This window comes from Lissotriton helveticus, chromosome 6, assembly GCF_964261635.1.
Source record: "Lissotriton helveticus chromosome 6, aLisHel1.1, whole genome shotgun sequence".
NCBI classification, from domain to species: Eukaryota; Metazoa; Chordata; class Amphibia; order Caudata; family Salamandridae; genus Lissotriton; species Lissotriton helveticus.
Genome location: NC_136067.1, coordinates 1,683,945,613 through 1,683,963,676, shown reverse-complemented (window position 1 = coordinate 1,683,963,676; position 18,064 = coordinate 1,683,945,613). Strand labels below are relative to the sequence as shown.

General features: G+C 43.5%; 1 protein-coding gene across 1 annotated transcript in view; it reads left to right on the top strand.

The window, feature by feature from the left end:
• The window catches only part of MKKS (MKKS centrosomal shuttling protein), a 75,809-nt gene that overhangs the window by 53,966 nt on the left and 3,779 nt on the right, over positions 1-18,064 (top strand). The window contains exon 3 of the mRNA XM_078649539.1: positions 10,453-10,563. Within this exon, the coding sequence (XP_078505665.1) occupies positions 10,453-10,563 (111 nt within the window). The remainder of the gene's footprint in view (positions 1-10,452; positions 10,564-18,064) is intronic.

Here is an 18,064-nt window from a genome sequence, read left to right as displayed (position 1 = left end):
GCTCTCTCGCCATCGCTAGAGATTTTATATTGGGGAATACGAGGTAGCCTAGCATTCGATTTGAGGGTGACCACTTAAGGTGGAATCTGCAAAAGACCCACATCATTAGGACCTGTAGCCCAAAGTGTATCAGGAAGAGAACGCAATTCCAGTGGAAGACAATCTTTAGACAAATACATTGGAGAAATCACTTTCTTACCTAGGGCAAGATGTACTCCCGAAGGAGAACAATGTAATGTCGCATACAATCTTTTCAGCAAGTCCAAACCCAACAGATTCTCATTACAACCAGTCGTCAAAATAAGAGGAGCTTCCAATTCACAAGGGCCAATAGAAAGGGGCAAAGGATTAGAAATCGGGTTACAAACTGGGGCGCCTGTAAGTCCTACAGAAACATTGGTCAAGCCAGACAAAGGTGCGCCAGGAAGTTTAGAGTGCATAATAGAACTCTTTGTCGCACCAGTATCCAAAAGAAAAAGTTCTGTCACACCTGATGTAATCACTTCAACATAAGGTCCACTCTGGTCTACTGGAACTGACACTACTCCCTCTCTTTGCCCATGGCTGTCCTAACTATCATTATAACCAGCGCTCTCACTATCGACATAATAATCATCAACATAGTACTGTGCAGACTGACCACTCGGAACATTCTGTCTGTCAAAATAATTCGCAGAATTCTGAAGGGAAGAGGAACACTCATTCTGGGGTAACACACCACGTCCCCTACCCCTAGGAGCTTGTTGGAAACCACCACAACCTCTCTGACCAGATACGCCATTCGCACGCTGTAACAAAGCCGGGCAACTATTCTTAAAATGACCTTCCTCTCTGCAATAAGCGCACTGATTAGGACCAGGAAAGAATTGCGGAGCATAAGGCTCAGGTTTCTGTAACAATCTCTGAAACTGTGGGGGTTGCTGAAACTGAGGCTGATTCTGACGAGGCGGATAAGCTTGCTGCAAAAGAACCTTCGTCTTTAAATCTTTAGTCTTCTTCTCTGCTTTATCCTTCTCATCTTTATCCCTATTCTCATAATATTGGGCAGTAGCCAATATCTGGGCCGACGAAGAAACAGCCCATGAACTCTCGGAGTCCTTTAACTTATTAGAAAGTTCGGGAAGTAAATTAAAAACAAATTTGTCCACGATCAACCTTTGACCACCCTCCGTACTCATGTCCTGACTACTATGATCGATAAACGTTTCTTCAAACCTTGTGAAGAAATCACACACACTCTCGTCTTTCTTTTGTTTGCATGCTGCTAACTTGTCCCAATTTACTCGCAAAGCAGGCATCATAGTTTTCATTAAATTAATAATCCTACCTGGTAATTCTGCAACTAAAGGTTCAGGTTTAGCACCTCCTACCTGTCGACCATCTGCAGCAACAATATTAGCCCACGTATCGCCTAATTCTTGCGCTTAATTCTCATGACGAATCTTCGCCCACAAAGGTTGAGGAACTACATTACCCATTAACATATCTATGTCAGCTAAATTCATAATACACGCTTCAACTGTCTGAGACAACTCTTTGTAATAACCAGCAGGATTCTTACGGGGGTCCGGTAAGGTCTGCTTAAGAGCCAAGACCTCTGCTCTCTTCCATGGACCATGCACCCACACTCGCTGAAAATGGGCCGGTGCGGCCACAATACCCAAAACTGCATCAGCCTGAACTGCGTCTCTCTCATAGGATACTGCTTCACTTTCCTCCTAACAGAAGGATCAGGTTCATACAACGGCTGAGGTGGTAACCTAGACCTGAAGGCAAGTATTGTCTCTACAGCATCTGTAACATCAGATTCCACTATCGCCCCTTTAGCAAACTCAGACTGAACATCAAGCACTTCCTGCGGAATCGGACCCAAATCATTATCTTCCCATTCCTGCCGCAGAAAAGCACACATTACATCAAAAACATACCTTTGCTTAGGCAGCTCCCACTGAAAGAAAACATCCATAACTGCTGGCAAATTATACCTGGAAGCATTTAAAATCCATCTATGAGCCAACAAATCCAACACCGCTCGCTCTTCGGAACTAGGAAGCTGACTACGACTCTGCTTACGTTCCGAAGCAGGGGTCATACTCAGTGGCCCAAACAATGGAGACAACAGATTAACGACAGTTTCTGTCCTTCGTTTTCGAGCAGAAGGAGAAGAAGTAGGCGTAAAAATAGGAAAGTTAAAATCTTGAGACAAAGTAGGAACAAGAGCAGTAGGAGTCTGAGATGCAGAAGCAGAAGGCAAAGGAGTTTGAGGCAAAGCTGGAAGCAAAGCTTGCAAACGTAGAGTGGGTTGCGCAGTAGGAGGCAAAACCATCTGTGGAGCACCGGGTGGCTGAACAACAGCAGGAGGTTGAACAACAAAGGGTGGAACAACCGGGGGTAATGTAGGCGCAGTAGCACCCTGCACATAAGGGGGTGGCAATCTCAGTAAATGAGACATCAAAGGATCTTTTTCAAGGTCTTCCGTCACTTTTGGAAGAGAAGACGGCAAGGCCGGATAACATTTATCTATGGCCATGCAACGCTGTCTATCTGAAACTTCACACACTCGATCTTCCTCATCTGACTTAAACTGTCTAGCAGCTTGTAGTACTGACATATTCTTATCTTTCCTATCTCTCTTTGCTTGCTTAATTTCTCGCTGTTTGGCTACCTTTCGCCAAAGGCGGAAAGAGTCAAACATTGCCGGCCGGGCTTTCTTCCTAAATAGCGCAACTTCCAGATTATCTAAAATATTTAATTCAAAACTACCATGTTGGGGCCATCGTAAGACACCATCCTTTTTAGTATAGCGGACCCACACTTCATTATAAGTAATAGGACCCACTCCGTGTTTTGAATAGAGCTCATAAGTCGGAGTTCCAACCGGAGGTATCGGACACGAATCCTCCAATCGGGAATCCCTGTTGCAACCACAACTAAACCATTTCCTAATTTTGCTAAGACCAGGCATCTTATAGCTCACTAATCTAGCTTCAAACTTCAAGGGTTTATCAACTACCGATACACTCGTAAATATACGAGCCCCTCGGCCTCGATTTTTGCAAAAATCAAATCAAAACGAAGAACCAAAACAAAGTCGTGGGAGCGACCCACTTATACTTAACCAAATATCTGTCACGCCACCAGAAGACCATCTATCGTCTCGCTCTACAAAGGATCAATCAAGGGTCCAAGACAGGGCGACAGTCAGGGCAGCAGTCTTTCGTAGCCGTTGGAAAGCGGGAAGCCTCGCAGAAAAGACCTTCGGTCCACGTCGACATGCAGGGGTCAATGAAGTGGCGGCCTTCCTCCAGAATTTCCTTACGTGGCTCCTCACGATCCTCGGGCTTTGACCGGTACCGCTGAATTTGCCCCACCGTTGGGCGCCAACTGAAAAACCGGGTTTTAGAACCCAGCGGCGCCAGGGACACGCCCAAAGTCTTCAGGTTCTCCTGTCTTGGCAAACAGAGACACGGAATACTTCTAGGTGGCGTCAGAGATCAAATTTATTAGCTGCAGCTAGTAACAGTAATCCCAGCAATACAACACAGTGTACAACTCAAGAAACTGTTCAATTTCATAGAGCAAGACATCAGTATTTATACACAATATTCTCATTATAAATGTACACCCACTGCGCAAAATTCTGACCAATAGGACACATTTTCTAACTGAGTATCACATTAACAAAAACCAATTTACAGTAACCCAACCCAAAAGTTAATTATTAGGAATGTCCCGAATTCAATTTCCACAAGCGGGACAAACCCATAATTGAAAGCACTACCCATGTAATGAAAAGTCGTAAGGAAAGAAACAATTCAGATGCTGATTAGGATAAGATATGTGCAAGGAAACTAAAAGTTAACGAGGTCCTGAACATTGATTGGCAATCTCAGACCAGAATAAAACCAAGGGAAATTGGCTTCGTGAAGGGTCAGTTTCAGGTGAAGAGGTCAGCGTCCTGCAGTTCACTCACAAGTCAGAAAGGGCAAGTTAATATGTACATGGACAACGAAGCCCATGCAACTTTCTTCGTTCGTTTACTTCCAAAGCCTACGTGAGGGCAACACAAAATGGCGTTATGAACAACGCAAACAAAATGGAGTCCGGTCCCGATAACCACGGAACCTCACGTTCCACAGGGTAGGAAACAGTTTCAGGTTCAAGGACAATAATTCTCAAGGGTGCCAGATCCAATGGGGATCCTGACTTGACTTTCTTGAACAGGGCAGTAATCGGCCTCCTTGGTTTTAGTATTAAAATAGGTCGCTAAGGCATTGCACCTATCAATAGATGTTTTTTTTTTTTTTTTTGCAGAGTTTTATATAGCGCGAACTAGACCCAAACCGAATCGGGTATCAGAGCGCTTTACATAGCACCAGTTACGTTACATGAGGACGGACACACATTCATTTTAGGCACGGGGAGATTAAGTGATTTGCCCAGAATCACAGGATGTTTGGCGTCGTTACCGAGACTCGAACCCAGTTCCTCCAGGTCCGAGGTCGAGCTCCCTAGCCGTTAGGCCAACTCCTCTCAGCTATGGGTGGATTAGTATTAGATTCCACCAGAGATTTTGTAATCCTAAATATTTCTCTAGGAGAGTTGGTAGCTTTGTTAATTCTCATTTCAAAATATGGGCCTGAGCCTGGCAGAATTCAGTGTGATATATCCTCCCTCTCTCGTGGTATAGTGTTTTTTTCATTTTCTCCATAGGTCTTTCTCCATGCTCTTTCTTTAATCTTATAGAGTTTTTTTTTTTACATTCTGAGATGACGTATATATCATGTAGCATATTTGTTCTTGAGCTTTGCTTTACAATTTTCTTGGGAATATTTTGATCTAGAGACTGGATTAGCCATTCTAAGATCGTATTGTTAGCAACTTCAGGGTTAGTGTCCAATTTGAGTGATGTTAGACTAAGAATACTTCTCCAGCGATCTTTATTTAGTTTAGTCAAATCTCTTGCCTCTTTCACCTTATATTTAGGGTGTGGGGTTGACTCAGATACCTTGACACTCATGGGGATCACAAAATGATCCGTCCTTGGTAGGAGCGTCAGGATTAAAACCTGTAAGGCATAATAATTATTAGTAAAAATGGAGTCTATTAAGTGACACTTGGTGTGATTTGGGCCCTGGACTCTTTGCTCCATTGGATAGGTCATGTTTAAGGCTGGTTGCTTGAGTGTCATTAGCCTCATCAAATGTAGGTTTAGATCCCCCAACACTGTAAAGTTACTATGTTTTGTGGCCAGAATATCTGGAAGTATCTGAGTGAATGTTTTGGAGGCGGGGTGGGTGGCAGTATATTTAAACTCCAGAGAAAGTTCATGTATGGGACAGGGAGATATCAAACACCAAACTGTCAAAGTGTGGGAGCATGGTGGGGTCAGTACCGCATTTCAATGATGATTTAGAAATAATGGCCAACCCTCCACCTTTCTTATCTACTCTCTCTCCTTACTACGTAGTAATTCGGGGGCAGGGTTTGGGAAATTTCTATTTATTTGTTTCTCTTATTTTATTTTTGGTTTGTAAGTCATAACAATTAGTCACAATGAGTCAACTATGAATCACCATTTCAAAGGTTAATGTAGTACAGTCATTGTGGTATTCAGCACTTCTAGTGATCAATAAAATGTTTAAGGATGCACAAAGGTACAGAAGCGAGTATATAATCATTTTGCTAAGACCTCAGTATTTCCATCGGTCATATCCAGTCCATAATATGTTCACCAAGGACCCCAGAACTTAATAAACTTTTTGGGGCAGCCCCATGTCTTATATTTGACTTTCTCCGCTGTCATGTAGTTGTCTGTCCCTATTCTTCATTCCTCCAGGGTAGGCATTTCAGGCGCTCCCCAGTGCTTTGCTAGGTCTCTTTTCGCTACTGCCAACCCCAAGTTGCAAAAGAGAAGCTGGGTTCCCGGCAGAATGCCAAGGAGGGCATACTTTGGGTCTACCTGAATGGGTGCCGGAAGGATCTTAACCAGCTCGTCTATTATGTTTTTCCAATATGTTGTAATAACTGGCCAGTCCCATAGTATGTGGTAGAATGTGCCGTTCTGTTCCCTACATCGCAGTCTGTGAGGTGACTCCGCTCTTCCAATTTTATATAGTCTGGCCCAGTCATAGTAGACCCTGTGGAGAATCTTGTATTGTACTACTCGCAGCCTTGATCTGATCGCCGCCACCACCCTTGGGTGCATCTTAGCTTCTTCCCAGCCCTTATCATCTAATTCACCCATGTCTCTTTCCCATTTCTCTCTGTTTCTTTAATGTATCGGGCGTATTATTATTGATGGTCTTATAGGTACAGTAGACCAACTGCCTCTGGATTTCTCCCTGTAGTAATCTCTCTTCCATAGAGGCGTATTCAGGGAGATCAGTCATGTCAAGTCCCTCAGCATCCCATGGGTGTTCCAGTTGCACATAGTTATAATATTGTGTGTCCTGAAGATGGTAGTCTTGTTGTAGGGAACTAAGTGACATTAGCTGTCCTCCCTCCAAGAGGGCACCTAACTTACAAATCCCTATTGTATCCCAGGGACAAAAACCTCTCAATTTACCCAGTTCTGTAAATGTTTTATCCAGCCACAGTGGAGTCTCTCTGGTGTATCATGATTCCTACACCAAGTATATCTGTGCCTTATTCCAAGCAGCAATGGTTACCTGAGTCGCAAGCAAGAGTTTCCCAACTCTGCCTCCCCTGTATAAGTAATGTATATACGATTTTGAGTCAAATTGTATGCGTTTGAGTAAGTTGGTTTCGAGATATGTGTGCACAGTCTTTGATAACCATTGTCTGGGCAGCCCAATAGTATGCTCGGATATGTGGGAGAGAAATCCTACCATCATATTGCTCACTCTGCAAGGTTGACAGTGCTGTCCGCGCCATCTCACAATAATTTGCAAAGCTTTCCGTTAATCCTAGCAAAATAGTCCTCTGGCATCGGGTAATAGCTACTTTGGAGCACATACAGGAACTTAGGAAGGATGATCACCTTGAACATGGCGGCGTGGTTAAGTAATGTCCGAGGAAGGTGTCTCCATCTAAAAAACATCTGCCTGGAAGGTCCTCACAGTTCAATGAAGATTACAGTCTAGATCCCTTTTCCTATCTAAGGTGACAAAAATACCCAGATATTTAAGGCCCTCTCATTCCATCCTCAGTCTCCGAGGCAGGGTGCGCAGATCATGCAAAGTGCCTGTGTGGAAGAGGCTAGATTTGTCCCAGTCAATTGAGTACCCAGAATGTGCACCATTGAAGACTTGTAGTATTATCGAGCGTATAGCCAGTTCCGTTCCCTGTATTTTAAGTTTGACCAATATGTAGTACCCTTTGGAGTCAGACCATATCTTAATAACAGACACAGATAGGAGTGTTCTAATCAGTATGAGTATTCATCATCTTTTTTTTGGGGGGGGGGCAGTAATATGCTCTCGTTTTAATGGATCTACTGTTTGTGTTTTTCCCTCACCCAGATTTGTTTAAGCTTTTCTGATTCAGTAACGAAGAGGTGTGTCTCTTGAAGTAATGCTATGTTGAGCATTTACATTTTAATGTGGTTAGGATTTTTTGTGTTTAATATAGTGTCAGCCTGGTGCCAATTAGTGAGGTGATTGAAAGTATTTTATTATTGGCTGTTGCCATATCAGTGGGGTGTTGTTTTAAGATTTGGTTATGAAGTTTGTACAGTGGCTATTAGTGTGTTATGGTTTGTGTGACAGGGAAGTTATATCAGGTAGGCACCATTTTTCTTAATCTTAAATACGAATAGCTCTAAAAATGCAATTACAGCGAGGTTGCTAGTTACCCACCATGTGGTTCTCTTGCCATAATATGTTTTCACATTCTTTCTCTTGAATATGATGCCTCTAATAGAAAGGACTATTACAGAGGATACTTGGTGTTTATTATAGGAGTGATCTCTTTATGTAGCTAGGATCTTGTTGGACTTTATTGCTGTTTTTGCTCCAGCTTCTCAGTGTGATGTGTCTTCTTCTAGTCTTTTCCTCTCATCTTGACTTGTACTTTCAAGTCTGTGGGCCCCTGGTTTGTGATGGATGTTGTGACTGATCAGGGGCAGCAATATCCATTGATATTGTATCCAGGGAACCAAGTCCAAATCATTTAATTCCTTGGTCTTTTGATCCTTTGTGATGAACGTAATTGCTAGGTTAAGCAGGTCAAATCATGTGTCCAATTTTCATAGTCTTAGTTGCAATGCTAAAAACCTCTTTAATTCCGCAATGGTTTCAGCTGAGCAATCTTGCCAAATATATATCTTATGCACAATTATTTGTCTCTCATCATGACCAAGTAGGCCCTCTGAAATTCTAAAGGTGGATTGAAACTTCTATGAGAGGTCTGACCGAAAACTGGAAAGTAAGGCACGATGTCATTACCTTCCATATTTTTGGGTATTCCTGATATTGTGATGTTGTCCATTCTGTTCCTGTCCTCCAGGTCCATCAGGTTTTGTTAATGATTCTCCAATGATATCAGTCCCAGTCTAATGATTCTGTTATTCTTTGTTCTACTGTGGTCCGTCTGATTTCAGTTGTGGAGAGTCATGTATTGAAAGAAGCAATGTCTGCCCGTATTGATGAGATCTCATCTACTTTCTGCTTTGGACTGGGACAGAGATTAAGCCCTGGCACCAAAATAAGTGAGCCCACTAATAAATTTAAAAAGAAATATGCTTAACAAAGTTGAGGTGCCATTACTTAATGAATGGTCGAAACCAGACCAGTCTACAGAAGTCCTCCAACCCTCTATTGGTCCTGAAAAGGAGTTGTAGAGCTGATTCCTAGAGGCAGAGTCCACACAAGTCAAAGATTTAAAGTCCACAGTGAGATCCTCCACAGTCCGGATAGGGGTACATAAGTTGTGCAGGCCTGTGCTCCTATCTTGCTCATTGTCTTTTCAAACCTTCACCCCTGTGCAGGGTTTTCAAAGTGAAAGTGTTTTTGTACCAAGTCCAGTGATGCCACATTACTCTCTTACCACCTCTTCCCTCCACCTCTAACTGGAACTTTCAGGGATCAACCCACCAACTGTCAAGTTTCCCTTGCACAGTATTCTGGAAAGAGCAAAGCTGGTGACTTAGAGTGAAATTGCAGCACACCTCCACTCTTAGCTAGGCTCCACCTACTCAGGACTTGAAAGAAACTTCATGTGATGGCTGGAGACCATCACCTGTCCAGACCTCTTTCTCCAATTTGGCAACATTCTGCCGTCGCTTGACAGGCTTGTGCTGCTAATCAGTTTATGGAGCTTTCACACTTATCCTTTGATTGCCAGGAACAATCCTCTCTCCACACTGAGCTTCTTGTTGATTTTTGGTGGGGGGGGGGGGGCGCTTTAATCTGTCAGCTGGATAGCAGAGTCATTAACTTTTACAGCATGGCAGCCCAAAGGAAGAATCCCATTCAGCCTGGCTTAGGGAAAGATGGCATATTTTATAGTTCATGGAGGAATTTTAATGGAGTAATCTGTCTGCTGGATAGCAGAGTAATTAACTTTCACAGCATGGCAGCCCAAAGGAAGAATCCCTTTCAGCCTGGCTTAGGGAAAGACGGCACATTTTATAGCTCATGAAGGAATTTGTATGGAGTAAAACAGACCTAGTTCAATAACCTCTCTAGGCATTTCGAATAAATAGCTACATTGTAAGCATATTTTACCAAAAAGCTGCTTAAAGACTACAAATTTATATTTCCGCCAATAAAAACAGTGTTATTTATCCTAATTGAATTTTAAGGCTTTAGCAGGCCACAATCAATTTAATTGAAATCTATCTGGGAAAGGGCACCCTGTGCACAGATGCCAAGCTGAGTCAGACAACAGCCTTTCTCAATCAGCCTGCAAACATATGTAGAGACATGTTCACATGTAACCTACAAAGAACCTCTAACCAAAGCTGTGTGGCAGCAGACTTTATTTTAAATAGTGTGTAAAAGAGGTTATGGCTCAACTCCGTTTTTTCGTAGAGCTTTCATTGAATGAGAGTCCATTAGGAGGCCCAGACCACAGCAGCGGCCCAAAAATCAGAGCTTAATTGGCAAACAAATAGGTCAGAACCCTCTTCCTTCATGAACTATAAAGCTGTCTCAGACAGGAATTTAATTCCATTCACGCCCCCTTCATGACTGTTAACCATACACTTTCATCCCTAATTGTTCTCAGTTTTAATTTTATTTAGAGAGGGACTAATTATTTGCCAGTTGTCCAGAGGTGTACATAAGGAGCATACAATGCTTTACATGGTTTCTGACAGTTAAAATTTTACATTTTAAATTGCCGACTGTGTGTCCTGAAGTCATAACCATTTCAATTACCATTTTTATATCTGGCTACTTTAGGGGATGCTCTCTTGTTCTATACTGTTTGTTTTGATATGTTCTGTATATCAACAATACAATGACCTGGTCTCATTTTGTCTTCCAGCGTGCTTGTTACACTGCACAGCATATTCTTCAGTTAACAATTAAGCAACCTTTGGCATTGCTGGGAGGTGGTTGCACAGAAACTCACCTGGCCTCTTATCTAAGATACAAGGTGAGTAATTTGATTATTTTGATCTGATCATTTATCTAAGCTTCTAAATCGCTTAAATTCTTTCAGAAACAGCCTTTTATTGTGTATATTTATAAAAACAATGTAAATCATCCTTTGTAAGAGATTGTCATCACAATTGTAGGTGAGTAATTCTCTACTTTAGTTCTATTTATATTTGATGGTCAATTTGGCTTTTTTTATCTAGTCCTTAAGATCTGTACTTTGAAGACCATGAAGTTCTTTATCAGTTGGATTTCACCAGAGGTCTTAACTGCAGACATCGGTCTTGTGCAATCTCCCCATACCAATAACCAACATTAGAAATAATTTATAGTAATCAATTCTTGCAACTGAGGATTGGGTAAATCCAAAGTTCAGCATCTACCAATTTTTTAAAATAATCTTCTAAATCCCAAATTGCAAAATGTAGGGCTGACTTAAACATCATATTGTGTTTTTTGCAAAATAGTCCATTACCAATATCTTCCCATTGAGTTTTAAGGTGGTGGCAAATATATAATCTGTGCCCATAGCTCTGTATTTTAATGCCTTAATCGCTGATAATTTTTGTTGCTGGAACAAACGTTTTTATCCTTCTGTTTTTTAAGGTATTTATTGCTTTTTAGTTGGCAAAACACGGGAAAGAATTACACGACTCACCAAAGTAATTTAGGGCTTCTCAATCAGCTCCTACTCCTCCTTCTAAAAGTTGGCTTATTTGCAGCAGCAAGGCTACTCTCCTCGACCAAGAATGTGTTATCATATCCCCAATACACATGGATCCCCACTGGCTCACTACTGAGGCCAGGATCAAATTCTAGCTGGGATATGTAGCCTTTCAACCAATCCAAGCAAAAGTTCTGTCTTATTTGACCAATCTCAAGTCATTAGACAGTTCAAGGAACTTGAAGTAGAGAGAGCCTTCTCCTAGAAGCACCTTTATTTCGAACCTGTCATGCTCTACAACATTCCTTCTCCAGAGCAGCCAGCACCTTCTGAATCTGCGGGACTATGGTCATTGGAACTGCCCCAACCCTCCTTTCGTTAAGCTATACCTGACCCAACAATCCCAACAGTTCATGAATAATCAACCCGAACCCCACCATACATTCAGAACTGATTGTTCGGATAAACTGTAATCCTTACCCTCTTCCTCTGCCTTCGCGTTAGTTTGTCACCTTCCTCTTCCCTCCTCTTCTCTGTGTTCCAGCTAATCGCTTGTTCCCACACTCCTGCTTCCTGTTCCCCTTCTATTCTGTTACCTCCTCTTCAAGTCTTCCTCTCTCCTTACACTCCTGCCCACTCACTGATTCAATTACCCATGCACCTCCTCCCCTCTTACTTGGACCTGTTTATGTTAAACCTGTTGGCTTCAACAAATGACCTGTTCTGTGCAAAACCATGTGTCTCATTTATTGTTAACATGTAAAGCACATCTATACCCTGGACCACCATGTGCTATAGAAATATGTCAAGTCAATAAAATTAATAAATACATTTACATATTACAGTTTTTTTTACAATCATGCAGAGGTGTGTGGTACCCACATGCCACCCTTTGAGGTGAACATAAAATGTTAATATCATCATCGGTGTCATACCCTGCCCAGCACCAGCTCGGCCATCACAGCTAAGAACCATTGTTCAATATCTCGGGTATTCTTTGTATTCTGATGCAGTGCTGCAGTGGAGGTGCAAACCATAGCTGAGACAGTGCGGTTAACCATGCATCTTAATTCCCTCCGTAAATCCTAAAGGATGCCTGTACTTTACAAACCGTATCCTCGCGCTGTCTCTATTACTCTCTAGTATCTGGGAGATCAGTTAGCCCATGTAGCAGTGTAGCCCAAGTATTCTGTTCATTCCTAATCTCTTCTTATGAGATTCTTTTGACTTTCTTCTGCCACCGTCCATTCCCCCATGTCCCTGATCTAGCTGTCAAGTGGTGGTGCCTGTGACTGTATCTAGTGGACAGCTAACCATCTTCTAGCTGCTATTGCCCCAAGAGCCACACATTTATAATTCATTTTGCCCTTCTTTCTCTAAGGCACTATTCCCAATAGGCATTGCTTAGGAGTCTGGCTTGACGAACCACCCATGATTGGCTGCAACCTCATCCCAAACTCGGACCAGAATTTTTGTGCCCTGGGCAACTCCATTACCTCTGTAGACTTAGACAACCAGATAACCCTTTTAAATTGGCATCAGCGACATAAGGTAGGTTCTCCGTACATAATGAAATTGGAATGACTTGAATATTGCATTGCTCTGTAGTTTTCTTATCTTTATTTAAAGCCATCCAAAGTGAAAGAAACATTAATCAACATTAATATGCTCAAATGCATACAATGAAATCGTTTTCAGCACTGTTGACATCAACATAGAACTGTTTACTTGTTCGTATAGGTAAAAGTCACATTCCTATAAGGTCACCCACCTGTATGTAGTGCACCCGTCTTCAGCTTTTCATAGCATAGTTGCTGGTGGCCCAAACCCACCTCTCCTTTCAAAAAAACGTTTGCAGTAGGATGTGGGCCTGGCGCCATCCACAATGCTTAATCATAAATACCTCACTCATAGTTCCTGCATTATTGCAGCCCACTTTCTCAGATCCACATCAGCCATCTTATCTTTTCTGATTCTTTTCAGTCGCACGTCTTCCACTACCTCCCACTCCATTCATATCTCTGCCCCATTTCATCAATGTGAGGCATCTATTATTTAGTCAGTGAATTTCTGTTCGGCTTGTGGCCAATAGCAGGTCAAAAGTTATGAATTTCTGTTGTATTTTACCTTACTTGGGTTTACCTACACTACTCAGTAGACAGTGCTGTACTGTTGTCACAAGCCTAAGGTATGTAACTTGCATAACCTGTGATATCACTGCCTCCAAATACTTTGATATCCTCTTACATGCCCATGGCATATGTAAGAGCGTGGCACCTTGGTCATCACGTTTCGGAGAGTTCTATACCCTGGTAGTGTATATTCTCTGCAGTTGACTGGGTGTAGATACGTATGGTGGAGATAATTAAAGTGCATCCATTTGAACCGTGAATTGCCTGCAATTTCCTACACCTACATGCGGGTTTTCGCCCATTCCGCATCTATCATGGAGGTCGGCAGGGCATCGTTCCTAGCCTGTCTGGCTTTTATTGTGATTGAAGTTCTGTTGTTCTTCAATGCCTTATGAAGACCACAGACCAGTCGTCGTCTTCTTCCACCCCAGTTCAAACCTCCCAGGCTGTGCATGTCAATATAACTAATTGCAGGAACAGCCCAGTTCCAATTCCAAAGGTCTCATAAGCCTCTACAAATGGTTATAGACTTATCACCTAGGTATACATTACGCAGGGAGCGGTACCCTCTTGCTCTCTCTCTCGCCATGCAGCTAATGACATGTTCTCCTGTACTCTTATCAGATAGACTGGCAGAGTTCCCTCTGGAACCACCCACTTCAGGAGTCTGGTTTCACAGATTGGATCCTCAGCTCACCATCAGGGGTACCAAGCGCTATATAAATGCAAAAAGAGGGTTAGAGCCAGCTCACCGGAAAGAACTCCTGTGTCAGTCTCTCCGTCATTATTTATAATGTCCAACATTCCATCTTCACATACCACCAGCTGCCCAACAGTCTCAGACTCCGTCCTGTCATGCCTCATACCGGTAGGTGGTCACCCACAATGTCCACTTCCACAGTATTGTTCCATCCCTGATGTTGACACTGTCCCGTCCTGCTGCCTAGTTCCAGCTGTTCTCACACCTCCTCCGGGTATGTAAAAAGAAAATTAGATTTGCCATATTGTATTACCCTGAGTTTGGCTGGAAACAGCAACATGTACTTCAGGTTAATAGATTTCAGTTTTGTTACTGCCACATATGTTTTACGCATTTTTCTTTAAGCTTTTGCCTATAGTCAGGGAACAGTCATATAATTCTGTTCTCATAGCAGGGATCCCCTATGGTGGGAACCATTCATAGGATCACGTCCCTGTCACTTTGGTTCAAGATTTTCCCGATGATAGCCTGCAGAGGGGCACTCAGGAGCAGCATCTGGGCCAGAGCCCTCTGTGCTGGCTCAATCACAAACACAGGCAGAGTCTATCCGGCTGTAGCACACCTCGTAAACACCTCACCGGATCGTGTCGCAGGAAGAGTTTGGGGGCTGCCACAGCACAGCTACACTGTTCATCTCCAGGAATATATCTGGGACAACCCCCTCTGCACTTTTCAGGGATCCAGCGAAGCAGATATTCGTCTGTGTGGACCTGCCCTCCATTTCTTCAAGGTTGTCCTCAAGGCAGAAGGCGCAATCTGCGGTAGAGCAAGCCGTCATTTTCTGGTCAGTCACTTCACCTCCCTGTTTGTTGCCAGTGACAGCACATTAACTTTACGCAGGTCAGTTCTCACTAGGTTTATTTCCAAAGCTAATGTGTCAATTTTGTTTTTCCAGTGTGTGTCTGTATTGCTCTGTAGCCACCAGGGCCAGGGATGCCTGTGTGTTCCGACTTCTCAGGCGTGTCTCATTTATCCCCCACAGTGTGCCTCATTATTTCGCTCGTGGTGCCCCCAGTGTTTTGATCAGTGTGTGTTTGCTGCTTGAGCCCACGGGATCTATCCTGTCAATGTCCTACAAGGGCCATCCCTAGTTTCAGTAGGGGTGGGGTAGGAATTCAGTTAATGAGTCCAAACTTGTGGTCAGAAGAGCCCAGTTGTCCTGTCTGTATTTCCAGTGCTTTATCAAAGCACCAGCCCTTGTCTGGGGAAAACAAACACTCAGCCCTCCTGGATGGAATCCCCTGTTGTCTGTGCCACTCCTTTCGGGCCTGTCACATCCCCCGTTTCCCTTGATAGTACCCTCAATCACCTTCTCTCAGCCTCCCTCTCTGCTGCGGCTCCGTTCTGTTAAATCCTTCACTGCTTTCGGTGTGGGAGGCCTGCTTCCACCTACACTACAGGCTTCTTCTGCTGATCACAGTAATCACCTCTTGGGTCAGGCTTCTCTACTTGTCACATCAGGCCACATTGAGCCGCCATCTTGAGGACCCTCACCCCTCATTCATCGCCTGGCTACCACTGTGCTCCCTCTGTCAGCAGTCTCCTGCCTCTGGTGTCTCGCAGAAAAGACTCATAGCCTACCAACAGTGTGGATCATTGATCTGTTTTTTTCTTGACCTGACTCAGCAGTTAATCGATGTCAGATGTATTAGTGGCTGTGCGCCATGATTTCTATGTTTAAAATAGGTATACATCCTCTAATAGAAAAGGTGGAAGCATAGCAGCAATAGCATGGCAGCACTTCCAAATGTCCCCAATTCTTTTTTAACCTATCCCTGAAATTGGTTCAATAGGAATAAAGATGAATTTTAACAACTCTTCTTTTGTATTTCTATGTAGTTTAAACAGCGCAAAGGTTTTTGGTACATAAGGTCCTATGCAGTGCACGAGTCGGGGGACCACACGGGTGGACAGCACCCCCCACTTATTTTACAATGTCGTCTTTTATATATTTTTGTATAATGCTTTTATGATATACGCATATCGAAATAAAGCTATCAATCAATTTACAGTGTGGACGCCGTCCCCCCTGCTCAAAAGCTGGCCTATCTAAGATAGCGAATTACTTGCCCGCACTGCCGCCCCAAATTTTGGCTGGCTGTCAATTGTGTGTAGCGCAGTAATGGGCTACCTATCAAAGTTCTGCTTTGCCCTCTGCAGTGTCCATGACTGGGAGTCCGGGACGGAGCGGGGATAATTTGCTATTGGCAGGCCAGGCGCGCAACGCCCATTGGGCTCAAAGGGCTTCAGCCCCTCCCCCTCCCTGGGCTGAGCCGGCTTCCAGGGTGCACACACAACCACACCCGAGCATTTCACAGGTCTTTAAAATAGCTTCGCTTGTGATTGAGGCTTTGTTGCTTTTCACCCTTTCTTAGAGCCCCTGTATCTACACTCTGCATATTGCTGGAAGAGTCAGCCTGCCCGAAATTTTTAGCAGCCCTTCTGAAATTTGGCTCTAGTTGCGCCTCTGTGGCAGGCCTACTGGCGATGAGGGCGCATGGATACATGCACGGAGGCCACTGGAATGTCAACAGAGAGCTCTCCCTGGCGGCAAATGTTACACCCTTTAGCAAAACACAGCGTAACAACAGCTAGCATAACACAACACATGACACAACATGCAAAGTAAAGAGAAGCAAACTGAACTTGGGGTGGAGGATGTGAAGGTTGGTAACTGAAAGTGGCAAGCCACGTGCGTGTAAAAATATCTGAAGGAGTCCCGGGAGTGTTAGTCTGCGAAACATACATTTCTGAATAAAGCCATTTATGACAGGAAAAGTGGAACTGGAATGCTATGATGATATTCATTATGTGCACTCCTGGTGCATTAAATTCGGAGCCCAAGTATGCACGAAGCTGAGGTTATGAAAGCATAGCACACTGAGTAGGTGACATGGCATTCATAAAGAGGCCAAGCTTGGTTTATGCATACCAAGTAGTTACCACTAAAGCCCATGATCCTTTATAGTTGTCCTAAAATTATTGGTGACAATAAAAGTGAGATATAGGGGAAATACAGATGTGTCAGGAAAGAAAACTACGAAAAAAATCAGCACACATCAGAGGGCACAGAAAAGGAAACAGAATTTAAAGATATGGTCCGTGATGGTGTCCACCTGCAGCAGTTCCTCTGCTAGGTCCTCTTTTCCCGCAGATTGTGTGTTCCTCAGTTTTCCCTCACACTGTTATCCCTGTGCCACTCCAGTTGTTCAAAAGCACACTGCACTCTGAGCAGCTGCGTCCAGTGGCACCAATGTGTATGTGCAATAACCATGTATTCAGTCCTTGTTTTGGGTATCTTGTGACATGTCTCTATCGTTATCATTTTGTTTATATTTGGCAAGCATCGGCTGTACCTCTTTTGGACAGCTTGATCCTCTGTTAATGTTGTCTTAGGTTCATTTGATTTGCTTTCCTGAAATCTTCTCCTGTGTTTGCCCATGGTGTGTAGTTGCTGTACTTTGGATTAATGTTATACACATGGCAAGCTTTTCTAAACTTTCTCGCGTCTTCGTTATGTGTTAGTTCCAGTATTTGTAAGTCGCCCGACGCTTCCTTGTGCAAAACTAAGAAACCTCCAACAAGATGGGCTACTGGTTTTGCCAATGCTGTTTTGGGGGTATAGTGGTTAAAGGAGGGAGGCACATGAGGGAGAGACCAACATGGAGCAGGGAAGGTATTTTCCAGGTTTTGGGGACCAAAAAAGGAAGAGAGTGACAAGGAGTGCGGGGCAGGCGGTGTTTCCAGGGTAGAGAAGCACACAGAGGGGTGAGAGAGTAACACAACGCATGGAGGGAGTTTGCTAGGGGAAGTACACGAGGAAGAGAGCAACACAGAGCAGACGGAGCATCTTCCTGGGGGAGAAGCACAGAACCGATAGGGAGGAACTGATATCATGGGGTAATAGAGGTTTAAAGGAGAAAGACGCGCACGAGAGGGAGAG